General features: G+C 41.1%; 1 protein-coding gene across 1 annotated transcript; it reads left to right on the top strand.

The window, feature by feature from the left end:
- The first annotated feature begins 387 nt into the window (after positions 1-387).
- On the top strand, positions 388-27,439 carry Primpol (primase and DNA directed polymerase). The gene is made up of 12 exons (XM_059244789.1): positions 388-646; positions 1,262-1,359; positions 4,747-4,876; positions 9,682-9,829; positions 14,262-14,477; positions 15,228-15,390; positions 17,676-17,764; positions 19,936-20,025; positions 20,103-20,211; positions 24,050-24,132; positions 24,211-24,257; positions 26,987-27,439. The coding sequence occupies exons 1-12, from the start codon at positions 470-472 to the stop codon at positions 27,239-27,241; spliced, it is 1,605 nt and encodes a 534-aa protein (XP_059100772.1). The 5' UTR covers positions 388-469; the 3' UTR covers positions 27,242-27,439.
- Positions 27,440-27,451: the final 12 nt, after the last annotated feature.

The following is a 27,451-nucleotide window of genomic DNA, read 5'->3' as shown; positions in this document are numbered from 1 at the left end:
CATCAGCTGAGCAGTAGCTTGGCTGTGATAAAAGTCATAATGATACTGAAAGCATTTACTTTATAATGGGCTTTATAATTCATAAGACATTTTTCCTAGGTCTTATCGCAGTTATTCTCAAGGTACAGCATAGAACGTTCAAGATTCTATTGATTCCAGTTTTGTAATTGATTAAACCCAGGTTTTATGGAGCTCCATTAATCTCTCCATGGTCATCAGACTAGTAGAGGGAAGAAGCTAGGATCTAAGGATTTGTGATGAGCAACCCTATTCCTGTTCTCTGGTGAGGCTTTGTGCAAAGAAGAAAATGTAAAGCAAAGGAGCACATACCTGGCAGGAAACCAGATCTGAGATTATACCAGGCAGAATGCAGTCTAAACAAAGAAATTAACATTTTTGTTTGTTTAGTAGTCGTTGATAGAAAGGTTTCTGAGGCTGGATTTAGCCTCTCCCTGCTTCTGAACCAACGATGAGGAAATGGGAAGCAACGCTGAAGCAGATTGAAGAGCGAGCATCTCACTACGAGAGGAAACCGTTGTCCTCTGTGTATCAACCAAGATTGTCCAAGCCGGAAGACCCGTCCTCCGTTTGGAGGCTCTTCCATCGTCAGAGTCAAGCTTTTAATTTTGTTAAAAGCTGTAAAGAGGTGCTTGCTCTATTTTTTTTTTAAATTTCAAGTAACACTCAAGGTTTAAAAAAATTATTTGCTATCATTTCAAATAAGATACTTTACTAAGATAACACAATAGTAATCTTGATGGCACACGACTTATAAAAATATCCCTTTGAATCCATTAATCTCCTAATATATTTTAGTAATGAACAATAATGACATTTCAAGTTTTATTTTATTATGTTTGTGTTTTATCTGCATGTATGTATGTGTACCATATCTTGCAGAGGACCCAGGTTTGATTCCCAGTACCTACATGATGCCTTATAATCATTCATAACTTCAGTTCCAGGGAATCCAGTGACCTCTTCTGACCTTTCTGGGTACCAGGCACATATATGGTATACATACATACATGCAGAGCAAATACTTACACACATGAAATAAAATAAATAAATATGAAAGAAAAAATATATATAAATTTGAGATAGCATGGGTGTGGTGACTATCTTAGTTTTAATAAGTTAATCGTTGGTATTCCAAATTTTGGTATCGAGTGGCAAAATTCTTTATGAACGTTCATTAGTTACAGTTGAACTTAGATTTGCATGTTGTAAATTTTTCAAAATGATTTTAAATTTTCTATAGAATGTTCACGTATTTGCTTTGGAGTGCAAAGCAGGAGATGGACAACGTATTTACCTCGTAACGTCCTATGCTCAACTTTGGTTTTACTATAAGTCCCGGTAAGTAGCAGAGCAGCACATTAAGCTCCTTTTTTGTTGAAATTAATTCATGCTGAACTGATGTTCAGTTCTTGGCCACATGATTAGTTACTTGTCTTAGGGTTACTATTGCTGTGGTGAAACACCATGACCAAAAGCAAGTAGAGGAGGAAAGGGTTTATTTGGTTTACGCTTCCACACTACAGTCCATCATCAGAGGAAGTCAGGACAGGAACTCAAGCAGGGCAGGGACCTGGAGGCAGGAGCTGAGGCAGAGGCCATGGAGGAGTGCTGCTAACTGGCTTGCTTCCTATGGCTTGCTCAGCCTTGCTTTCTTATAGAACCCAAGACCACCAGCCCCAGAGTATCCCCATCCACAGTGGGCTGGGGCCACCCTATCAATCATGAAAATGCCCTACAGGCTTGTCTGCTCACGACCCAATCATATGGAGGCATTTTCTCAGTTGAGGCTCCTGCCTTTCAGATGACTGAAGCTGTGTATCAGGTTGGCACAAAATTAGCCAGCACATTACTCTTTAACCATTAGAATTGAGTTCTGAAGTTCCTTTTAAAAAAGTAGTTGCAGTACTCACAGAAGCTAGTGATAGGTAATCATTGACTCCACCATATGTCATATGGAGGTTCCATATTTGACATCATTTTTCAATAAGTTTTCTTCTTTTTTATTTATTTTTTTGTTTTTTGAGACAAGATCTCACTAGGTGGCTCTGGCTGGCCTAGAACTCGCTTTGTAGACCAGGTTGGCTTTGAACTCACAGAGGGAAGCAGACTGAATGCTGGGATTAAAGGTGTACAACACCATGCCCTGCACACATAATCTTTTAAATTTTTTAAAATTTTATTTCTTTAGTTTGCGTGTGTTTGTGTGCGTGCGTGCACGTGCGCACTTGTGTAGACACACGTGCCATGGCATACAGGTAGAGGTTAGAAGACAGCTTTTGGGAGTTGGTTTTTTATCTTCCACTATATGGGTCCTAGGGACCAAACTCGGGGCATCAGGCTTGGTAGCAGGTGCCTTTAACCACTGAGATACCTTGTCACCTGCAGTATTCAGTTTGTCTCATAAGTTCTGGGAGGGGGGAATCACACACACACATCTGTGTATTATAGATTGTGTTGTACAAGAAAATATCAAGCTCAACTGTTAATTATAAATGAGCACTGACCTTATTAATTATATATACATATATTAATTAAGGAATGCCTGCTTTTATGTCATTTCAAAGAGGGCAGGCAGGGCTGACACCAAAGACTAAAGTTCCTCACAGAATGCCCTGTTTACTCAGGAGGCTGTATTGTCTTCAGGAGACCTAAAATTGTGATATTGGAAAGTAGACACATGGTGCAAAGTAAAATAGATATAAATAGCCATCCATCCATCTAACAGACCTGTTACATTCACCTGTTTCTCAGATTTGAGTTAAAATACTTTCATTATAATGTTATTTAAGTAGCTTCAGTTGCAAAACTAGTTTTAGTTATGCTTGTATACATGGATATCAGTCAGGTGAATGAAGTTTTTTGTTTGTTTGGTCCCCCGTCCCCATCCCCCCAACCCTCACCCCCCCAACCCCCGGAGCTGAGGACCGAACCCAGGGCCTTGCACTTGCTAAGCAAGTGCTCTACCACTGAGCTAAATCCCCAACCCCAGTTTTTTGTTTGTTTGCTTGCTTGTTTTGTTTTTGTTTTTGTTTTTAGTATTTTTTGATAGGGTTTTTCTGAGTAGCCCTGGCTGTCCTGGTACTCACTCTGCAGACCAGACTAGCCTCAAACTCAGAGATCCACCTGCCCCTGCCTCTTGAGTGCTGAGACTTAAGGTGTGCACCACCACATCTAGACCATAGAGGTTCTCAATACAATGTGACAGATGGTGTTTTATTGAAACCAAATCTCATCTTGGACTGTAAATGGAGTGCTGTCAGAATGTATGTGGCGGTACCCACAGGTACTATCTGCCATGTGATGATGTACTTTATCACTTTCCCTTTTTAAAATATTTTATTTGTTTTATTTTATTTCTGTTTCTGAGTATGTGTGAGTGCCACATGTGTGCAGGTGCTGAAGAGGCCAGAAGAAGATGTCTGATCCTCTGGAGCTGGTGTTACAGGTAGTTGTGAGGTACCTGACATGGGTGCTGGGAACTGAACTCGGGTCCTCTGGAAGAGCAGTGTGCACTCTTAATCAGGGAACCGTCTCTCCAGCCCCTGCTTTTCCTGTTTAAACTAACTACAGACCCTTTATTTGTATAGAGTGTCGTCTGAACTCGACGTATTTGTGTTTTGAATCAGCATCTGTTCTTATTTACCCAAATCCAAGTCATTCCTCCCGTGCCTGCATAAATTGGATAATTATTGAAGTCTAGAGATTCAGATTTTTTTTACTTCTTAAAAACTATTATTTTCAAAACCTATATGGAGATAAGGTTTTAATAAAGATTTAAACGTGGGAGCAGAGAAGAGGCTTAGATGGAAAAGGACAATTTACACATCTAAAAGAGGTGGGTGAAGGTGTCTCAAGAATTTCCTTTTTAAAACGTTGAACATTTAAAGGGGCTGAAGAGATGGCTCAGTGCTTAGGAGCACTGACTGCTCTTCCAGAGGACCCGGGTTCAATTCTGAGCACCTACATGGCAGCTCATAACTGTCTGTAACTCCAGTTCCAGGAAATCTGACACCCTTGCACAGACATACATGTAGGAAAAACACTAATGCATGTGAAATAAAAATAAATAAAGTAAAACATTTAAAAGCGTCTTCCTAATGAAAATATAGAATTTAAAAATTCCCACAGAAGATTCATGGACGTGTGTGTGTGTGTGTGTGTGTGTGTGTGTGTGTGTGTGTGTGCTTGCATGTGTGGTTCTGGGATTCCATTTTGAGAAAGAACATTCTTTTCTTAAATCATGTTTGTTTCAAAACGACAGCAAAAACAAAAATAAAGAAGTGATGCCATATCAAGACATTGTGAATAAACAGCACTGTAAGATTGGCCTTATTTGCCAGTTAAATAATTTCCTGATTGCAATTGTTAACATCATTTTGTCAGAAACTCTTTAATACTGTGAGCCACAGACTTACTGTTAGCTTATTGTCTTTATCAGTTTATTAATTCATAGTTATACGTTCATAAAACATAACAATCACTGTTCTCGCGTACAGGATTAACTCCATGGTTTAAAAGGTGTAAGATGTATGGGCTGGTGAGGTGGCTGAGTTAGTAAACTTGAGTTCAGTCCTTGGAACCCATGATAGCAGAAGAGAAATGACTTTTGTAAGTTGTCCTCTGGCTGGCACACCTCTGGTGCCCTCTCCCCCACCCCAGCAATAATAAGTTAAAAGATTTACAGTGTAAGATACAAATCTCATAATCTTGGACTATTCAATTTAGAAAGACCCTCTTGCATTGCTACGAAGTTATTCCCGAGAATGCTGTGTGCAAGCTTTATTTTGATTTGGAATTTAACAAATTGGTCAATCCGGAAGCTGATGGGAAAAAGATGGTTGCATTACTCATAGAGGTAAGTTCTCCTACACACTTCCATTAATCACCGCCTCTACTCTATGTCACACGTAGGTTCCATAGTCTGCATACTTTTTTTTTTTTTGCTATTCCTTTTGACAACATTTCCTATGAGTAAATAATAAAACAAAATGAAAATTAAATTAATGCTTATATTTTTTTAAAAAAATATTACTATATCTATTTTTTTTTTTTTTTTTTTTTTTTTTTTGGAGACAGGGTTTCTCTGTGTAGCTTTGCGCCTTTCCTGGAACTCACTTGGTAGACCAGGCTGGCCTCAAACTCACAGAGATCCGCCTGGCTCTGCCTCCCGAGTGCTGGGATTAAAGGCGTGCGCCACCACCGCCCGGCTATATCTAATTTTAAAAGCTAAAATAAATGACAGTGTGATAATTTTCTGTTTTGACCTACGTTTTAATTCTTCAACTTCCAGTATACTTACCTGTAGCAAAAGCCAGGTAAAGCAAATTTCACTGTTAAAATTGGGCATTGATTTGAAATTCAGGAAAATTTTGACTAAAAGTAGTATCAGAAGTTTTTGAACTGGTGGGAATTTTGAAAATTGTATCTGCGCCTTTATGGATGAAAAAATTAAGACTCAAAGAGACCAGAACATACTTGGATTCTACAGATGGAAACTGGCCAAACCTAGACTACATATAGTTACATCTGTTTTCATCTAAGAAAAGCGTATAGTGCTAATCTTTATTTTTTTATTTAGCTGTATCAGTAAAACAAAATTATATGGACTTATACATTGACATCTGGTTTTAAAAACTTAAGATTGTTTTGCATAAATTGTGTGAAAATTGCAGTGACCGTTTTGCCTCAGAGTAAGTTTTAACATTTTTTATTTTGAATGTTAACCATATGATAATTTTATGAAAAGTAATTTTGTGACTTGAAAGTCCATCTCAATTCAAATGTTTTTGCTAAGGGAGGTCTGCTAATTTCATCAGATCTTTGCATATTGACTTTAAGTTAAATATGCAAACATTCTGACTTTGAAGCAGAATAAACATATGTAAAAATCCTCCTTAATTCTCCAAACAAAACATTGTTTTATAGCCACTGAACACCCAAAAGTAAACTTAAATGCCCTGTTTCATTGTAGCTGGTGAAGTGTATGGGCTTTTGTTGGTGGTGGTTGGTTGGTTGGTTTTTGTGTGTGTATGCTATCCTGAAACGTAGACTCTCTTCCACACTTTGACTCTGGAGTGCTGATTGCAGGTGTGAGCCACTGGCTGAGTTTTTGACTTTATGTTTGTTATAATTCATCAGGATTGACTCTTTTTCCTGGTTATGTGATACAGTTCCACAGTCTAATGTAGGATTTCTTACATAGATGGGTTACAGAGAACTAAGATTCAGAGGCTTTCATTTCTACTTAAACCTATTGCTACTATTAAACAAAGTGCTACAATGTGTTGGAAAGTAGAAATATCCCTAATGTAAGAAACAGAGGATAAAACTCTATGTAATAGATTTAATAAACACACAAAAAGATCATCTAAGGGTTGAATTCTTTTTTCCTCTTAATTCTTTACATCTTCTCTATATAACCATTGAAGAACTAATCTATATCAGGAAAATGTGGAGGACATTATAGAAATCTAACTTCAAAATTGTATAACAATTTTATTTAACATGTTTACTATTTGATAGAGCAGTTTGTATTATTAGTATTGTTTAAATATAACTGTTTGTAATTATATTAAAATGAATTTCATTTTAGTTTATTTGCACATAACCACTTTATAATTTAGTAAATATGTTTTGAGTCTCATGGAGCTTAAATTAGGTTGGCTATTTGTTGTTTTCTTTTTACATTTAAGCTTTACTTGTTTGTTGTGTTTCGGCATGCGTGCGCCACAATTCACGCGGGGATGTGAGAGGACACCTTGCAGGAGCTGGTTCTTGCCTTCCACCATGTAGGGCCTGGGAATCAAGCTCAGGTCATCCTACATAGCACCAGGTACCTTTACTCACAGCCATCTTGCTGGCTAAAGCAAGGTCACATATATGTCAAAGGGGCCTCCACCTTACTATGTAGCCATAGAAAATCCTCAACCTCTGATCCTCCTGCCTCTATCTCCCAGTTAAGTGCTTGGATTACAGGTATGCACCACCACACCCATCAAATTCGATTAGTTCTTATCTTTAAATGAACAGATAGTTAATAAATAACTGTTTAATAACTGTGGACAACTTTGGGCTCAATGACTTAACTGATACATTTCAATAAAGCCACTCCTGCCGATGAGGATGACTTCTGGTGCTAATACATTTTGTCAGTAATGCAGATTGCTTAAGTAATCATGTGTTTTTAACCTCCAAGTCTCATAGTGTAGTTTCAGAGATAACTATAATTCTGCTTACAGTTTAACTTGGGAAGTATAATTTAGGGAAGGTTGATAAAACTAAAGAGCCACTAAATTTACTTTCTGTAACTTTAAAGCACAGAAGTTTATTCACATACCAAAAGCTTTTCAGCATCTACTGAGTGTGGCTCTGTACGTGGACTACAGGAATGAAATGGTGAGCCAGAGACATGGTTTCTGACATTATAGACTGCTTAATCTAACAAAGAATAATAAATTAGGATTGAGTTAGCTGCCATAGAAAAGAATAGCTTTAACAAGGCTGGGTGGGCATGCCTTTAATTCCAGCACTCAGGAGGCAAAGGCAGGCAGCTCTTTGAGTTTGAGGCCAGCCTGGTCTACAAAGGGAGTTCTATGTCACCAGAGCTACACAGAGAAACTCTGTCTTGAAAAACAAACAAAAAAGCATCTTAAAGAAGATGGAAACTTATCTATTGCTCATATAATATCTAGTGTGACTCTGTTGTATTAAAAACTAAGCTTGCTGCGTTATTTTTTCCCAAATCATTGCCTGAAGCACATTGTTCAAGTTGACTCACACTGCTGTGTCTTCATTGTAGTCAGTAGACAATGGGCAGGCCAGGGTCTGCTCCCCGTCTGTAATACAGAGGGAGCAGATACCAAAATGGTATAAGTTGGTGTGAAACTGCAGCTATGTGAGTACTTCAGAGAGAGATCCAGGAATGCTTGACATAGATGAACAGACTGAGGGGGACCGCTGAGAAAGTGAGAATTTACTAAAGGGAAGTAAGCTCAGATGGTGGGACTGATAGGAAGTAATTATGAATTCATAACAGAAATCTAGTAATATGAAACCATTGGCAGCGGGTGTAACTTTCTGTGTAACTATTAGATATTTAAGTGGTTGGCAAACGTTTTTGCTAACTCGATGGTAGTTAGTTCTTCATTTTCCAGATGAGAACACTGACAGTGACCAGGGAGAAATGATTTGTCTCGAGCTCCACAGGCAATGCTCTTAAGCAATTACCCATGTGCAGCACTGTGCTAACTCAGTAATCTCATGTTCTCATTACTCCTTACCATATTCCAAGAGTTAGGTGCTATTTACCATTTACTAGTTCTCACGGCTGAGGAATGCCAGGGTTAGATTTGATCATAGCAATAAGATCAGTGAGTGGCAGGGCCAAACTCAAACTTGGCACTTTCTACATCCAAATCTTGGTCTCCTAAGCCACACGCTTTCAGGCTGTGTTCTTAGAGGTAGATGTAGGTTCAACAGGAATGAGAAATGTTCTAATAATTGAAGTTATAAAAGGACTAGAACTAGCGATGATAACTTTCAGCTACTGTGCTGGCTAGTGTTTTGTCAGCCTGACATGAGCCAGAGTCGTTTGGGAAGAGGAAAAGTCAACTGAAAAGATGCCCTCTCCAACTGACCTGTGGGCCATTTTCTTGTTTTAATGACTGATGTAGATGGGCCCAGCTCACTGTGGGGCATTGGCACCCGTGGGCAGGTGGTCCTGGATGGTATAAGAAAGTAGGCTGATGAGGAATATGCCCGGGCAGCCTTTCTCCATGACCACTGCACCCGTTCCTGCCCTGGCTTCCCGGGATGGTGCACTACGAGCTGTAAGAGGACATAAACCCTCTCTTCCCCGAGGTGGTTTTGGTCATGATGTTTTATCATAGCAACAGAAACCCCAACTAAGACAGCTGGTATTTTAGGAGAAACTTAACAAGGAGCTTTTTACTCTAGTTTTAGTGGAGATGCGTGTATAAATTAAATTGTTTGACCTTTAAGAGTCTTCTTCAGTCTTGAGAGCATATGAATTTTTATTTTTATTTTTTAAATGTGTTTGGGTACTTTTGCCTACATGTCTCTCTGTGATCCTGGTACCTACAGAAGTTAGAAGAGGGAAGCGGATTCCCTGGAACTGGGGTTACATGTTATTATGAGCTAACATACATGTATGTGCTGTGAATCAAACCTGGGTTCTCTGAAAGAGCGTGAATGCTTTTAACTGCTGAGCCATCTCTCCAGCCCTAAGAGAAATTTTTAAAAATTACTTTTAGAACTTTATGTGTATGGGTGTTTTACCTGAAGGTATGTTTGTGTATCAAGTGCATGCCGGTACCCAGAAGACAGATGAAGATGTTGGAGCTCTTAGAATGGAGGAACATGGTTGTGAACTGCCATGTGGGTGCTGGAATTGAAACCAGGACTTCTGGGAGAGTAGGCACCTTAGCCCCTGAGCCATTGCTCTAGCCCTGCCTATACATTTTTGTCATAAACATTTAATAATTTTAAGTGATGTATTTAAACTTATAAGTAAATTGGTAAGGCTGCTATAACTCAAATGTTCTGATGATCAGTCATCCAATTTGTAACAAGGTATTTGGATTGCTGGTAGAGAAATCTAAAATCAAAACCGTCCATTATTTGCATGTGCTTGTATTCTAGCATGTTTGTAATGCACTTGAGGAGTTATACAGTGTTCACTGCTCAGCTGAAGATGTGTTCAACTTGGATTCCAGCACTGAAGAAAAATTTAGCCGACATCTAATATTTCAGCTCCATGATGTGGCATTTAAAGATAACATTCATGTTGGTGAGTACCTTTTAAAAGATCTTAGTTATATTAAAAACTTGTATTTTCCTTCTCCTCTTCAGGTTTTCTAGGTATTTCCTGCCCTTTATGGTTGCTTACCTATTCTAAAAAGATGCAATGAGTGTTCATGATTGGCCTTAGCTCTTGACCTGCTGTTCTAGTCCAGGGAGTTTAACCTTCTCAGGATATCGGTGGCATTAGTACCTCTTAGCATACACGCGGAGATGAGTGTGCATATCCTGATACTACTGGTTTCTGTTTCAACAGGATTCCTTGGCAGTTTTCTGATAAGTCAGGAGAGGTCCTATCTGTGATATCTAATATGGGTATTTTTTTTTTTTTTTTTTTTTTTAAAATTTATTTATTATGTATACAATGTTCTGCCTGCATGTACACCTGCATGCCAGAAGAGGGCATCAGATCTCATTATAGATGGTTGTGAGCCACCATGTGGTTGCTGGGAATTGAACTCAGGACCTCTGCAAGAGCAGCCAGTGCTCTTAACCTCTGAGCCATCTCCCCAGCCCCCATAATATGGGTATTTTTGACCTTTGCTTCAGCCATAAATTAGCCTTAGTTTGGAGGCTTGGGCCCTTGGTCATATCAAGAAGGGCTTATTGTCCAGGAAGAACTTTAGAGCTGCCGTGATGTCGGGATGCATACACCTGAAAGTGTAAGCAGAGTATTTGCCCTCGGACACATGAAGGCCAGGATATAAAGTGAAGTCAGCCAGAGAACATGCAAATAGGCCAGGTGGGAACACCTAATCTAAGTTTAAAGAGAACCAGAAGTCCTGGTGTTCATCAAAGCAATAGTAGCCTTAGGCTTAAGGAGCTGGCTAACGTTCTTGTAATAGGCAACCCATTTCAGAGATACAAGTGTCCCATGACTTCACAGCCACCTGGAATAAGAGGTGTGAGCACGGTCACTGAAGGTCTGGCATAAAGCTCATGATGGGTTAGAGAAGTGCTGGGTCACAGTGAGCTTGAGTGCTCGCTCCTCACCTCCCGTGTTAGTTGGCTCAGCCTGACTCTTCCTCTCATCCCTTCGCTGTTAGCAATTGCCGGCTGGATGATGGGTCAGCCTTTATCCACTGCCACCGCCTTTCCTGATCACCCACTGTCGTGGCCGCGATTGTCATCCACACGGATGACTAGGATCTTTAGATTTAGCCCAGATTGTTCTAGACACCAGGTTCCTGCAGCAGCGTCCCACCAACATTTCCTCTCAACATGTCCTTCCCAAGCTCCCTCTCTAAAGACCTTGCTCCTCCTGTGATGTCTGTCATTGAGTGGCGTCAGTCACCACCATCCAGTGCACATGTTGATGTGGTCTTCAACCTCGGTAGGTCTCCACCTGACTATTTGGTCTGCTAGCTAGAGTGGTGTGATGATAGCACCGTGCACCTCAGACTCTTCAGGGGTCATTCTTTGCCCTCAGGGAAAACTGCACCCACTTACACAGTGAGATTCATCTCACGTCAACTCTCCACTCCATCCGTAACTTAGTTCCCACCCCAGCACATTACCCTAGTGCGTGGGCCTTCATACTCTTTGTTGCTGCTCTGAACTCCAGTTCGGATGGTCGATCAAGACATGAACATCTGAGACCATCTGAGGAGCTGTTCTGTCGGGCCAACCTAAGATTTGAAAGGCCAGTGTTCCGGGTTGCAGCATCCAGTGTTACTATGTGAAAGCATTTACCACCACTTCCTAGGGTGGTTTCCTGTTTTCTTATCTCCATTCTGTGTAGTATGCACACATGTGTGGGTGTGTTGTAAACATGTCCATGTGTGTGTGCAGGTGCATTCACCCTTGTGGGCACATGTAGAGGCCAGAGGTGGCATGAGGATGTCTTCCTCAGTTACTTTCTCACATTATTGCTCTATGATAGGACCATGAAGATTGCTGTTTCAGCTAGGCTGGCTGGCCAGCAAGCCCTCTGGATCTATGTGCCTGTTTCTGCTCCCCAGCACCAAAGTTACAGATGGCACAGCCATGCTTGGCCTTTCTTATGTTTTCTGTAGTTTCTGGGAATCTGAACTCAGGGCCTCAGGCTGATGCTGCAAGTACTTTACACATGGAACCACCTCCCAGTTCTGCTTACTGTTTCTTAGTGGCAGGGACTGTTATATATTTCCTGTTTTCATTGTTCAGCATATATTAATATTGTTATTAATAATATTTCAAATATTAACAGCAATAACAAATGGAAGTGGGCATTTGATAACTGTTTGCTGAGTGAAAGCACGGATGATAAGCAGAGTCTGAAAACAGTCCTGAGGAACTCTTTCTTCAGGCTTACTCCTCACAGTCTGCTCTGTGACTGCTGACGGAAGGCTGCATGTTGAGAGTCTGTCTAGCTAGAGGACAATGGGTAGTTGCTAGTACCCAGCAGCCTCTGTGGCAGATAGCTTCTGAAAGCAGATCACACTATGTCTGAGTTTGGGGGTAGAATTTCATCGTACAGACGAGAGTAAGAAAGCCTTTGCTATCACAGAGCATAGCCACAGTGAGAGCAGCCAGACTTGACAAACAGGCTATCATCCCAGGCAGTCTCTACAGCCAGAATGCAATTCAATGCAATACAAGTTAGTCCACCTTTCCCCCTTCTTTCCCCTTTCTTGGTGTTCCTCTTTGTGAGACTTCAAGTTCCTGTTACTAGCCTTGCAGAAAGGGGAACTGGGTCAAATGGAAGCGATTAGAGAACTTGATCGGTACAGGACGCTTCCACCACAGATCAGAGAAGAGAAGGACATAGCAGGATGGGCTCTGGCAGCCAGAGTGCTAATACTCAGGCTGGCTGGCTGCCATCTCCTCCTGCCATGTTAGCTTCCTGCCCAGGGTCAAAGGCCCGGCTGCCTCAGTACTGCCCGTGAGACCATTTTGGCGGTCCACTTCTCACTGCTCTTATTATCGGGGTTAGGCAGATGGAATCTGAAGTTTCCAAGAAAGTCAGCTCTATCGATTTATGTTTATATTGTTTCCTAGTCCTTTGATACACTGTATCTTGTTAACCCGTGTTACCTGCTCTTTTTCCTTCTGGAAATAATCACACCTCTGTGTTATTTTTTCATCTTGTGCTTTTTAAGCCTTTGCTTTCCTTTTAATGTTCTAATGCTTCCTTATTTATGTACTTATTTATGTTTAGTGTGTGTGTGTGTGTGTGTGTGTGTGTGTGTGTGAACCTGTGCCACATGAGTGCAGGTGCCCGTGAGGCTGGAGGAAGGTGTCAGATCCCCAGAAGCTGGAGTTGTACCACTTGTGAGCTGCCTGACAACTGAGAACTGAGTTCCGGTCCTCTGGAAGAGCAGGAAGCGCTCTCCACTGCTGAGCCCTCTCTCCAGCCCCCGTTTTGTTTGTTTGAGACAGTCTTGCTATGTAGCCCTTGCTGGCCTCAGATTGGCTCCTGACCGGTTCCTACGAGCTGGGGTAGCATGCATGTGCCACCATATCCAGTTCTAATTTCTTTTAAGATGCTAAACGTGTATCAGTCATGGTGACACAGGCCTTTAGTCCTAGAATGAAGGAGGCCAAGGCAGGATGATCCCAAGTTCAAGGGCATGTTGGGACTGCTTAGCAAGACCCTGCCTCAAAAAAGCAAGACAACTTGTATTTGTTTCTTTGCCTCGGAAAGTCTTGTTTAGAGAAAGAAGATTTTGAGTGTAAAGCATGTTTGTATTATGACATATAGATTCAAGCTTTTTTCATATTTAAAGTAGTTAAGCCCCAATTTACAGTTCTAGAGGAGGTTTTCTTACATTATTTTGTGTATGCAGTTTTATATACAGAACAATGTAATAGCTGTATTAATGCTTGGTTTTGTGGTGTAAATAGTCCGTGTGAATTTGAAGAAGTTCAGTTGTCTCACCGATTTTCCAGAGTGCAGAATTCATGGATTCCAGTCTTACGGAGATGAAATACAAAAATCTGTTAATTAGTTCCAGATGTTTGAGGGAGATGTGTGGTTGGAAACAGCCTTGGGACTCAACGTGAGGGTTCTTGGGGCATGGGTGGCAGCTGAATGGGAGAGGACGAACCCATCAGACTTGGCCAAGCTCCGGGGGCATGTGGCAGACCCTCTGTGTGCTGTCCCTGTCTCTGCGTTGGTGTCCTCGTCCTTCAGTCATTCCGCTCCATGTGGAGTAGCCAAAGTGGACATTCCTGCTGGCGGCACGTTAGGCTCTGGTTGCTACTAGCAACATGTAAATGATGTGTTTACAGCTGACGCCCTCCCAGGCCAGTGGGCACTGAAAAAATAAAAGATCACACAAGTGGAAGGACGTGGCAGAGGAGACCGACTGCAGTTTATAGCAATCACATGGGAAAAGCTTCAGTGCATAAAACTGTTGTTTGTAGATATGCATCTAGACATAAGTTACAGTCTAGAGAAAATAAGATTAGATTGGAGTCTTACAACTTTTTCTTCTTAGGTAATTTTGTGAGAAGAATTTTGCAACCTGCTCTTCACTTAATTACCAAGGAAGATGAAGATAAGATTCCAGAGGCAGCGGGCCATGAAGCTTCCTGTTTTTCAGATGTACCACTAAAACAAGAGATTTCAGAGGCCTGGGAGCAGCACAGCCCTGATCTTTCATTTTTAGTTGTGAAGAATAACATGGGGGAAAAGTGTCTTTTTGTAGATTTAGGTAAGTACCATCAGCACCATCAGCGGCCTGAGTCCTTTGTAAAAGGCAAGCCGGTGCCTGCTTGGGCTATGCTTAGGTTCTGTAATCCCTTTGGAATGGGTTTTCGCTTGTTGAGTGAAAACGTCAAGATTCATCTTTTACTTTGTGGTATCCAGTTACCTCAGCACCATTTGTTGGAAATGGCTATCATTCCCCACTGCTCAGCAGGACCATTTGCCATCAATCCAGAATCTGCACCTATTTCAGACTGTGGTCTGTTCTGTTGTTCATTCTGGCTTTCATTTCTTGGGCTAGTACTGATACATGATAGGATCCCCCATTTCTTTAGTGTTTCCTCATTTCTTGCCATGTTTTATAATTGTCCGCATAGAAATCGTACACACCTTTTGTTAGATTTGTTATAGATACTCTGTTGTTTGTTTGTTTTTAGATTTTGGTGTCTCCCTTTCTCTGGGGTGTTCTGCCCCAGTTCTGGGGCGGCTCTCAGTCACAAATGTTATTCCTGGCACTTTGTCCCGTTCTTCTGTTGGCTCTCCTTTGAAGAGCTGCTGTTCCAGAATCATTTGGTTAGCTCTCTGCCTGGGGCCTTTTCTCATCTTAAATCAGCTCATCTTAATTTGTATATTGCTTTAATTTTGTATATGAGAAAGAATCGTCTTTTCTAGAAATTCTGCAGAAACATAATATTTACTGAACACAAAACTAACCATGGAAACATGGATTCATTTTTAAAATTAATTTTTGATATAGGAGTTTATACAAGAAACAGAAACTTTCGACTGTATCAATCATCCAAGATAGGAAAATGTGTGGCTTTGGAGGTTGCTGAAGATAATAGATTTATTCCAGAACAGTCAAAGGACATTTCTGAGGAAAACCAGTATTTCCTGTCATCCCTGGTGAGCAATGTCAGGTCTGTAGAGCAGAGTTAATCATCATGTATTTATGTAAATAGCATTGCATATTGCTAAAATGTGAATTGTATAAATTGATTCTGCCTTAAGAAAAAGAAAGTTTGTTTTTAAAAGTCTCTTTTCCCTATATCTGAAAAATAATAGCAAGAAATGTTTCTAACAATTCAATTTCCTCTTTATATCTTTTTTATGATTATATTTAATGTATTCTGAAATTCTAGTTAGTCTAAAATTATCACTTTATAAAGTAGAAAATAATGATATGTGCATTGTGTTTGAAAGTATAATTACCACTGTCTCAATTTCTTTCCACATACACACCTATACATTTAGAACTTACAGAGCTCCCTAATCAAAAACTTTCTTGCCTTGGGTATAGCTAGCTCATGGTTATAGCGCTTGCCTGGAGTACTCAAGGCCCTGTATTTGATCCACTGCACCAAGCCCCAGAAAATGTGTTTTGACTGGGATCATTGATCATATGGTTATGTCATGTGATTTTTTTTTTCTAATCACCATCCTATCACAAATATTTGCCAAGTTAATAGTTTGCCAGCAATCATAAGTAAAACTTTTAATGCTATTAGCTCCCGTACTACAATGGCATGCCTTATTGTCAGGTCTGTTGTTACACATTAGGTTTCTATGTGTTGGTCACCCATTCCACTTTCACTGGAGTGGCAGTTTGGTCAGCTCAGAATGTGGTTAGTACCCAGACCCGTCTAATCCTAGCTCCCGGGAAGTGGACATGTAAGGACAAAAAGCTCAGGATCACCGTTGGTTACATAGTGAGTTCAAGGCCAGCCAGACTACATGAAACCATGTGTTAATCCTTCATCACCCTGCCCCCCAAACCAGCAAACACAAGCAAAGCCCTAAAACAAACAAAAGTAGTTAACAACTAGACTAAACCACATCAACTTACTGTGTTGTTTTTGCCCTTTACCTTCCTCAAAAGGTTTTGCTTTGGGGTTTTTTTGTTTTTTTAGACAGAGACTCACTGTATAATCTGGTAGGCCTGGAATTCACTATATAAACCAAGATGGCCTCAAATTCACAGAAATCCACCTGCCTCTGTATCTCCCCAAAACTTTTTAAGGAAAAAATTCTGTAGAAATTAATTTTAAGAATAAATATTAAGTTGGGTGTAGGTGGCACGTGACTTTAATTCCAGTACTCAGGAGACAGAGGCAGGCAGATCTCTGAGTTCAAGGACAGCCTGGTCTACAGAGCAAATTCCAGGACAGCCCGGGCTACAGCGAGAAACCTGTCAAAAAACAAACAAACAAAAAAGGAATAAATATTAAAGGATGTTTCTCTAGGAGAAGTTATGTGTAGTGGGAAGATACATTCTCTCTCACCACTTATCTCTATTTTGTTTGGGTTCCTTTGATACTTCTCAAAAGTAAGATCAAAGACATGTAGCCCTGGCTGTCCTGGAACCTACTCTGTAGACCAGGGTGGCCTTGAACTCAGATCCATCTGCTTCTGCCTCCCGGGTAATGGGAGTAAAGGCGTGCACCACCACAGACCAGAGACTTTTAAAGTGGGAATAATGGCCTCCCTTCCCGTTGTTGAATTAAGTTTGGAACATTCACATAACCCGCCCGCAACAGTGGCCACATGCGTTGGGGGCAGTGTCTCATTTCTCTTCTGGAGCGGAAGGAAGGCCAAGTTCTCCGTGGTTAGTGTGAATTTTGGTCACACACACACACACACACACACACACACACACACACACACACACACACACACGCTCTCATTACCCTTTCCTTCCATGTTCATAGCTTCCAAATCCTAACAGAAAGTTCAGAGGTCTGTGTGTTTGGGAGTAGAACTATGCTTTCGATCATTTCAGTTCCCTAGAAGCCTTGGATTACTCTGTAAAGAAATTATTTTAAACACTCCCCAAATGACCATTCAAAGGAAAGGGTTTCTTTGTTTGTTTGTCTCTTTTTCTGTTGTATTTTGTGTGCATTGGTGTCTTAACCTGCATGCATGTCTGTGTGAGGGTGTCAGAAACCCTGCTTCTGGAGTTACACACAGGTGTGAGCTGTCATGTGGGTGCTGGGAATCGAACCCTGGTCCCCTGGAAGAGCAGCCAGTGCTCTTAACCATCTCTGCAGCCTCCAGGAACTATATCTAATTGGCATAATCTTACATGATGAGGTAAGACTGGCACCTTGGGCGGTAACAGTGAAGGCACGTGGGACTGCTTCCTCTCTGGTCATCTTACGTTAATTCTGACGCGATGTTACTTATTTCTTTCACACGTTCTCCTTAGGTTCTCAGACACGTTACGGATTCTCACCTGTGACACGCCTCAGACTAAAAGAAAGCGGGCTGAGTATTTTAACAGCACCGGCACGTCAGGTAACTGTAAACAGTTTCACGTTCCAGTTTAGGGACCTCAAATCTATTTTGCTTTGAAAATCTTACATTTTAAGTGCCCATATCTGCTGATCAATTTAAAACTAGTTCTTCTAGATTCCTAACCAGGTTGGACATACTGTAAAAACATTTCATGGGTGTTTATTAATTAAAAGACCTGATTTTCATTCTGTGGTATTTAGAGAATATATAAATGATGCATTTTATATAGAACAAGCACATCAAAATATGACCACATAATCTGTCACCCCATTTTTTTAAGAAGTTTTGCCTGCACGTTTGTCTATACAAACTGTGTGCAGGTCTGGGGCCTGTGGAGGCCGGAGGAACCACCGAGTCGTCTCTCCACCCCGCTCTCCCCTCTGTCCACACACAGACAGGTGGATTGTTGAGAGGACTCAGCAGCTAAAAGCATTTGCCACCAAGCCTGACCCCCAAATTCAGTCAGGGGCCCATGTGAAAGTCAAGAACTGACTCCCACAACTTATGCTGTGTCCTCCACACTCAGTCTGTGACACACACACACACACACACACACACTAAATGAGTGTATTTTTTAAAATTATGGGTAACTACTACCGTAGTTTGCTGTTTGACTCTGCACTTCTGCCAAGTGTTCCACGGATGACTTTGTCGTATTCTGCCCATTCCTGTACGGAAGAACTTATAGGGTTTTTAAAGTTTCTAAAGTTTCTTATATAAAGCCTCCAATAAATACTTTTATTCACATATGTTGATATGTCACTAGAATAGTGAAAAACTCCAATCTAAATATACAACAGAATTGGATGACATACTCCCTAACTACAAAGTTTAGATTTGTAAGGCCTGTATAATGTGGAAGACACCCATTGAGGATGATGGTAAGAGAAAAAGTAGATTCTAAAATTACGAGTATAGAGCGCTTGCCCTGGGTTCAATAGGTCCCCTGATGCTACAACAACAACAACACAACACATACACACACACACACACACACACACATTATATGATTACAAGCCTGTTAAAAAACATGGGCAACATCTTGTGTGTTTATTTCTTCTGATTGTTTAAGATATATTTCTAGACATTGTCTGGGAGTTTTTTCTCATTTCTACACTGAAATATTTCCCAAAATGTCTCCAGTTATATATTTAACTATTTTAAGTGAAATTACAACTTTATTTTAAGAAAACTAGATTTTCCTGTCATTAAAACGTAAATGAGCCAGGCGGTGGTGGCGCATGCCAATAATCCCAGCACTCGGGAGGCAGAGGCAGGAGAATCTCTGTGAGTCCAGCCTGGTCTACAAAGTGAGATTCAGGATAGGCTCCAAAGCTACACAGAGAAACCCTGTCTCGAAAAAAACCAAAAACCAAAACAAAACAACCAAAAAAACCCTAAATGAATTTGTGAACAGATCATCCTGAGTTATGACAGTAGATTCTTAGATATAAAATAAAGTTGTTAGTGCCCTCCAGGAAACACAAATTGAGTTCATGACTTCCTATTCCCTGAGGTGATGGAAGTCCTTGGGGTATCTGAGTAAGGTGTTGAAATCTTACCTAGGAGGCGGCATCTTGGAGGGAGACTTATACCACTGTACTTGGTAAAGCACAACATCTGCTTGTGGTAGTCAGGATAGTAGTGTCTGGCCATTTTTGTAGTTTGGGTGTTCATGCTTTCTCCCTGCTCAGACAAGATGGCAGAGAGGTCTATTTTTGTCTTGAATCCTTGTGACCTCAGAATGGCCTCAGTATCTATGTACTGAAGTCCTATGGCACCATTTAACAGCAAAACATCAAGGCTGAAGTAGGGGTCAGGCAGCTGGAGGCAACACCCAGGCTCAGCCAGGAGACCTGTGCCTCCACTTCTGGGCTGAGGGTCCACCCTTCCTCTCCGCTTCTGGGCTGAGGGTCCACCCTTCCTCCTCTCCACTTCTGGGCTGAGGGTCTACCTTTCCTCTTTGTCTTTTTAGAAAAACTAGCCAGCATTTGACCTCGTTGAAGTTTCAGTCTTAACTGCCTCCTTCTGGCACAGCAAGAGCCCAAGAACTGACAGTGAGGCAGCTGCAGATGAGGGAGGAAAGACCCTTAACTGTGTGAGATCATAGTGTGATCGGTGTTTTTCAGCATGTAACTGTTCTCGTTTGTACATACTTCTCTCTGTTGCAGTCGAGTCCATGGAAGGTTTTCAGTGCTCCCCGTACCCTGAAGTTGACCAGTTTGTTCTTTCTCTGGTGAATAAACACGACATCAAAGGAGGTAAAGCTTGGCTTACTTTTTAGTAACTCTTACACGACAGAGCGATAGTTCCTTGAGCAGCAACCTTTGCATTTCAGGAATTCGGCGTTGGAGCTACTTTTTCCCAGAAGAATTACTCGTTTATGATATTTGCAAATACCGCTGGTGTGAAAACATTGGAAGAGCCCACAAAAGTAATAATATTATGTAAGTAATGTTGTTTATTAATGGCTTGTGCGCCTTTAACATATATTGAAAATACTTATAATTTTAGAAACAATGTTGACAATATAAAGTCATTTTTATAATATGTAGCCCACAAAAGTAATAATATTATGTAAGTACTGTTGTTTATTAATGGCTTGTGCGCCTTTAACATATATGTAAAATACTTATAATTTTAGAAACAGTGTTGACAATATAAAATCATTTTTACAATGTGTAAATGTATGTCCTGTATAAGGTGTAAAAACTATATACTTAGCACTGGCTGCTCTTGCAGAGCACCCAGGTTCAGTTCCCTGTGGGGAGATTTAACACTATGCAAAAAAATGCTTCAGGTTTTATTTTTATTAGTTAAGACTGTCGAGTTTCCTCCTGATTTTGAAGTCTGCTTAGTTTGGCATATTTCACTGGTGCCTGTGGAGGCCGGAAGGCATCGGCCTCCCTGGAACTGGACAGTTGTGAGCTGTCGTGTGGTGTTGGCACCAGACCTGGGTCCTCTGCAAGAGCTGCACGTGCTCTGCATTGCTGAGCCATCCCTCCAGCCCAAACTAATGCATCTCCTTCTTTTTTTAAAGATTTTTTTTTTATTTCTGTGTTTGTTTATGTGTACCTGCATGAATTTATGTGCACCATGGGTGTGCAAGTGCCCTCAGAGGGTAAAGGATCCTCTGAAACTGGAGTCACAGGAAGTTGTGAGCCAGCTGATGTGGGTGCTACAGACTGAACTGGGTCCTCTGCCTGAGCAGTGAGCCCTCGCTAATACTAAGTCATCTCTCCAGCCCTCAGACCAATCCTTTTACATTTGAGGATGCTCCGAGTACAGCTAGCATGGAGTCAGGCTTCATTAGTGGCTTGCACGTGATTACAAAGAGCCTCTTCATCTGTGCCTATTAGATCAAGTTTGTGAACTGCATTGATATTGTTCTATTCATATTTTCTGCATCTTTACTGATACTTTGGTGGTTAATTTATCTGTCGATTTCTAAGAGAAGACATTGTTTTATCAAATCCTTATCAAGGAATTTGAGAAGTTCATACAATGTTTATTTTTTCTTTTTACAAATAAATGTGTATGCCGGGCAGTGGTGGTACACGCCTTTAATCCCAGCACTCGGGAGGCAGAGGCAGGCGGATCTCTGTGAGTTCGAGGCCAGCCTGGGCTACAGAGTGAGTTCCAGAACAGGCAGCAAAGCTACAGAGAAACCCTGTTTCAAAAAAAAAGTGTATTTTTCTTTTTTCCTTTTATTGAAAATAGGTTTTTTTTTCTTCCCTTAATATATCCTGATTATGGTTTTTCCTCCCTTTGCTCCTCCCAGTTTCTCTCCATCTCCCTCTCTTCTGGATTGAAAAACAAATAGGTAAGGGATAATAATAAAATAAAATAAGATAAAACAAAAACACATTGGAATAGGACAAAACAAACTAACAGAAGGAAGAGAGGACAAGAAAAGGCTCAAGAAACAGATGTAGATGCAGAGACCCATTTGCACACTCAGAAATCCCATAAAAACACTAAACTAGAAGCCATGTAGGGTGTCTTAGTTAGGATTTTATTGCTGTGAAGAGACACCCTGACCATGGCAACTCGTATAAAGAAAGCATTTAATTGGGGTGGCTCACTTACAGTTTCAGAGGTTCAGTCCATTATCATCATGATGGTGAGTATGGTGGTGTGCAGGCAGACGTAGTATTAGAGCTGAGAGTGCTACATCTTGCAGGCAACAGGAAGTCAACTGATTGTCACACTGAGGAAAGCTTGAGCAAAAGAGACCTCAAAGCCCATCCCAGTGACACACTTCCTCCAACAAACCACACCTTCTAATAGTGTCACTCCCTTTGGGGTCCATCTTTCAAAATGCCACTTAGGATAAAAAGAGAGAAAAATATATAAATAAAACAAAAATAAAAGATAAGAAAAAAATTTTAAAAAGGAGGAAAAGCCCTGATATGACATTATGAGACAAGGAACCTCCAAAGACGCTGTTGAGTTCATTTTCTGTTGACTATCTACTGCTGGGCATGCAGCCTACCCTTAAGAGTGCTTTGTTTCCTCTTTGAAACTTCCTTGGAGGAAACTAAATTTTCACTTGTGAGTGGTCATCAATTGGTGATAGCTTCTGGGTTAGGGATGGGAGCACGTGTCCACTTCTTTCAGCTCTAGGATCTCATCTGGTGCAGAACCGGTCAGGCCCTGAGCACGCTGCCTCAGTCTCGTTCAGTTCATATGAGCATCCATCTTTATACAATGTATTATAATCAATCATATTCGTACTGATTCGTTCCCCAAATCCTTCCAGATCAACCCCCACCTTCCTGCCTTCCCATATGTTTCTGAGTTTGGGGTCATCTGCTGGAGTGTAGTTGACCTACCAAGAGCTACACCCTTAAAGAAAACTGACTCTTCCCTCCTCCAGAAGCCATCAACTGTCTGCATCCCTCATCTATGGGTGCTGACTGGCGAACCTCCTCCTACTCCATAATTGACTATTGACTAGCTGATCTTGTGCAAGTTTTGTGCAGGCAACCACAGCTGCTGTGCGTTCACAAGGGTAATGGCCCTTCATGTCCAAGAGATAGTGTTTTGCAGCAGTCTTCCTGACCTCCAGCTCTTAGTGTTTCCACCCCCTCTTCTAAACAGTCCCTGAGCCTTGGGTAGGAAATGAGATACAGACTTCCTGTTTGTGACTGAACACTCCACACTCCCTGTCTGTGCTGACCTCTGTGAAGAGATTTGTCATCCTCACAGTGCTGGTCACTCTTGTTTGGTTGGTTTTTCAAGGCAGGGTTTCTCTGTGTAACAGCCCTGCCTGTCCTGGAACTTGCTTTGTAGACCAAGCTGGCCTTGAACTCACAGAGATCCCCCTGCCTCTGCCTCCGAGTGCTGGGATTAAAGGTGTGTGCCACCACACCTGGCATGTTGTCCACTCTTGCTTGTGTATTTTGAAGCTATATTATTTTGGTGGCTATAACTTGAAAACTTTTGGATCTTCCTAGAGAAATGTCCTGCTTTTTTTTTTTTTCCCTGTTCAGAAGTCCATTTGTAGAGTGTATATATTGATGTGTGCACATGCAGGTAAGTGCACGTGTGTGGAAGTCAAAAGTTTTTAAGAGGGTCTCTCACTGGCCTAGAGCTCACCAATTAGACAAGGCTGGCTGGTCAGTGAGTCCCAAAGATCTGCTTGTCTCCACATCCACCACTGGGATCACAAGTGTGCCACCACTTGTGGCCTTTTAAAAAATGCATGCGTGTGTATTGTTTACTGTGTTTGTGTGTGCAGGTGCCCTCATCCATGCATGTACATGTGCAGACTACAGATTATCATCAGGTGTCTTCCTCTACGCCTTCCATCTTGTTTTTTGAGATAGAATACCTTGCTCAACCTGGAGCTCATCATTTGGGCTAGGCTGGCTGGCTAGCAAGCTCCTGGGATCTTCCTGCATTCCCCCTTCCCAGGTTCCCCATCCCCACAAGGGTTACAGATGTGCCCCCAGTTTTTATGTGGGTTCTTGGGATCTGGACTCAGGTCTTCCCCACTGAGCCGACTTCCTAGCCTCCTCCTGGTTTGTTTTCATGTGGGTTCCAAGGGTGGAACTCAGAGCCTTGTGCATAAGCACTTCCCCATGGGTCCTTCTCAGCTAGCCCCTGTGTTTTCTTAGCAACTGGTTTTCTTTTGATTAGACATGTTTATTTTCATCCTTTAGCTTTTTAAGCTTTCTCCATCTTTTAAGTCGTAGGCACATCTCTGGCAAATGGCATATATCTGAGCTTTATTTTCTATACAGTATGGGTATTAATGCTTTCTTTTCTTTATACATAAAGGATTCTGGTTGACCTGAAAAATGAAGTTTGGTATCAAAAATGCCATGACCCTGTATGTAAAGCACAAAACTTCAAATCTAACTGTGAGTTATTAATTTTTATAGTTACCATAAATTGAAAATTAGACATCCACCTAAAAATATTCCATCTTTTTGATTCAGGTTTCCCATTACCCACTGAAGTAAGTCTCCTGTTTCTTCTGAAAGAGGTGAGTGTAGCTCTTGGCCTTGTGTTTTGGTACATAGTGTAAGTGAACTATGAACATTATCCAGTCCAGATGGCTCTTAAACACAATGAGAGGCACTTGTGTGTTCACTTTGGGATATGTTAATCATCTTCCCACCTTAGGGCCTCTCATAAGAGGGACCGCTAGGTAATAAAGTGAGTAATCAATTTAGTCCCAGGCATATAAGAAGTTTCTAACATTTTGCTTTATAGAGTAAACCAAGGTGCTTGTCTTAGTGTCTGTTTGACCGACAGTATCTGTAAGTTGGATTTCTATCTGTAGAACTGTGTCAATGGGAATACACAACTTTGGTTTTGTAATATTAGCTTGCCAAACCAACATTTAATCCAAATTATTTATTTAGTGTTAGAAAGAAAAAACATACAAAGCAAAAGTGCATTGGGCTGGATGGTTCATGTTGAAGAGCACTTACTGCTCTTGTAGAATAACCGGGTTCAGTTCCCAGCACCCACATGGTGACTCACAAGTCCAGTTCCATGGGATCCAGTGCCCTCTTCTGACCTCCACAAGCTCCTGCATGCACTTGGCACACACACAAATATTTAAAAAAAAAAAAATAAAGCAAAAAGGTAAAAACCTTCACACATAATTAGGCCGAACTGATGCAAAGGTTTTAGCATAAGTCTTCCATTGTTTACACTGTGTGTGCTCACTTTATTTCCAAAGTCGTAATGCATGGACAGGTTTCTTCTCTGAAGTATCAAACATTTTCCTTACTAGCTATTGCCAAATTGCTCCATGACATCCTAGGAATTGAGACTGTACAGATGTTGAACAGATGTTGATGGAAGCACCTGCTGCTAAGTTAGCCAGCACCGCGGAGAGCACCGTCCAATCAGCAGCAGCCTGGAGACAGGCGCCAGGTCACTCTCCATTTGTACTTCTTAATGAAGCTGTGTTCTTTTTAGGTTCTTACTTCTGTTCCTCTTAGGAATTTGTGTCCATTTTCCTATGACATCTTAATATTTTTTATGTGTTATTTACAATTTTTTTAATTTTTACTTTCACCCACATCTATCAACACCTTCTTTCAGATTGCCATGGTTAGAATAAATGACCTGCTACAGGCTGAACAAGTACTTACATTTATATCCTAGAAAACTGGCATCCTTTGAAACCTACATTTAAAAATCTCTTCTGAAAACATTTATTTTATGTATATGAGTGTTTTGATTGCCTGTATGTCTATGCACCAACGTGTGCTTGGTACCCAAGGAAGCAGAAGAAAGCATTGCATTCGCTGGAACTCTAGTTACAGATGGTTGTGAGGCACCATGAGTGTGCTGAGGACTGAACCTGGGTCCTCTGGAAAGGCAGCCTCTTAACCACTGAGCATCTCTGCAGACCCAGCATCCAGGTTTAAAGGAAAAATGCCGTGAGCTGGCCATAAAGAACTGACAGGCAGACCCTCCCTCTGGCAGACTGCTAGGCTTACAAGTGCTAGAAATAACTAGGAACAGGTTAAATCCTAAACTATCTCCTGAAAGGGCAATGTATCATCTTGTTTGGTTTTGAGTGGTTTCATTTCTTTTGCAGTGCTGGGAATTGAACCTGGGGCCTCAACCATGGGAAGCAAGTGCTCTCCCCCGGGCTACATTCCCAGTCACTCATTTATTTTGGTGACTGGTTTTGGTGGCATTTTTTTCTTTTCTAATACCCCCAAAATGCCAAATGAAAGTATTCTTGGTTTATTTGAGCATAACTTAAATGTTTATTATTTAGAAATAACTCTAGAAATGCCTTTCAAGTGAACAGTTAACATTGCCATTTCTCCCTCATCTTTATATATATATACATCTTTATATACATATATAGATAGATAGATATGCATTTGTGTGTGCTCATGAGGGACAATTTTGGGTGTCTTTCCTTAGGAGCCTTTTTGGTTTTGAGACAGCTTCTCACTGGCTGGTATTCACTCAGGAGGCTTGGCTGGATGGCTACCAAGCTCTAAGGATCCATCTCTCTCTACCTCCCTAGCACTGGGATTACATGCCTGGCTTTTTTACATAGGTTCTAGGGAGTGATTTTTGTTAACTTAGAAATGTATTTTCAGCAGTCGGCGGTGGCATAAACCTTTAATCCCAGCACGTGGGAACAGAGGCAGGCAAATCTCTGTGAGTTCAAGGCCAGCCTGGTCTACAGAGTGAGTTCCAAGCAGCCAGGGCTGTTATAGAGAGAAACCCCGTCTCAAAAACGAGAGAGAGAGAGAGAGAGAGAGAGAGAGAGAGAGAGAGAGAGAGAGAGAGAGAGAGGGGAACCCTGTTTCAAAAAAGAAAGGAAAGAAAGAAAGAAAGAAAGAAAGAAAGAAAGAAAGAAAGAAAGAAAGAAAAAAGGAAAGAAAGGTATTTTCCAGCTTGTCTCCAGCTAGCCTATCTTCCCATTAGGAATTTACATCTACCTTTGCTGTACCCCTTCTGGGGATATTGAAATGCATCTGCCATGAACTACAGGCAGTTTCAGCCTGGGGTTTCAAGTATGTCTACACTACAAAAGCAACCATGTTTGAGCTAACTTACCTGCCCCATGGGGACGGTTCTTGACAACAGGAATCTAGCATGCCATTTGACTTTGAAAAACTGGTTATTACTTCATACCTTAACTCAACATATTTGGAGTGTGTAGTGAAGTCGCATATTCTGACTAATCTTTATTCCTCTATCCTACTTCTCTTTTCCACCAAAATAAAGGAGGAGTTCACTTCTGATGAAGCAGATGAAACCAGCAACTCACTGACCAAGAATTCTCAAAACCCACCATCCAGTAACCTGTCACACGGCCAGTTTTCTGACACTGACTGGGATGACAAAGATGATGTCTGCTTCCTGGAAGCTACAGAAGATGCTGAATTCGCTGATGCTGCAGACAAGAGTCTTCTGGGTTACAAGAGTACAATGGATGATATTCCTGATGAACTAATTGTAGAAGCATTACAGAGTAGCTAACTATGCACGGAACTTACCTAACGAGGGTATAGTTTGCCTGAAGCCTGAGAGTTGATGACATAAGTGTTAAATTAGGGCAGGGCTATAGCCCAAGGGTAGAAGGCCCTGCATTTAATCCCCAACACCATAAAAAAAAAAATCAAATTATATTAACTTATTACTAAACCTGTTTATAGCAACTGTTGTATCACTTGGTTTTCTCATAATTTG

This window comes from Peromyscus eremicus, chromosome 17 (assembly GCF_949786415.1).
Source record: "Peromyscus eremicus chromosome 17, PerEre_H2_v1, whole genome shotgun sequence".
NCBI classification, from domain to species: Eukaryota; Metazoa; Chordata; class Mammalia; order Rodentia; family Cricetidae; genus Peromyscus; species Peromyscus eremicus.
The sequence above is the reverse complement of the archived record's forward strand: the minus strand, read 5'-3'. Positions and strand labels throughout refer to the sequence as shown.

Bases quoted from the DNA above. Each gene is read 5' to 3' on its own strand.
- Primpol (XM_059244789.1), top strand. From the start codon at position 470: ATGAGGAAATGGGAAGCAACGCTGAAGCAGATTGAAGAGCGAGCATCT. The intron at 14,478-15,227 runs GTAAGTACCATC...TTTTTGATATAG, and splicing joins GTGTCTTTTTGTAGATTTAG to GAGTTTATACAAGAAACAGA. The intron at 17,765-19,935 runs GTAACTGTAAAC...TCTCTGTTGCAG, and splicing joins TAACAGCACCGGCACGTCAG to TCGAGTCCATGGAAGGTTTT.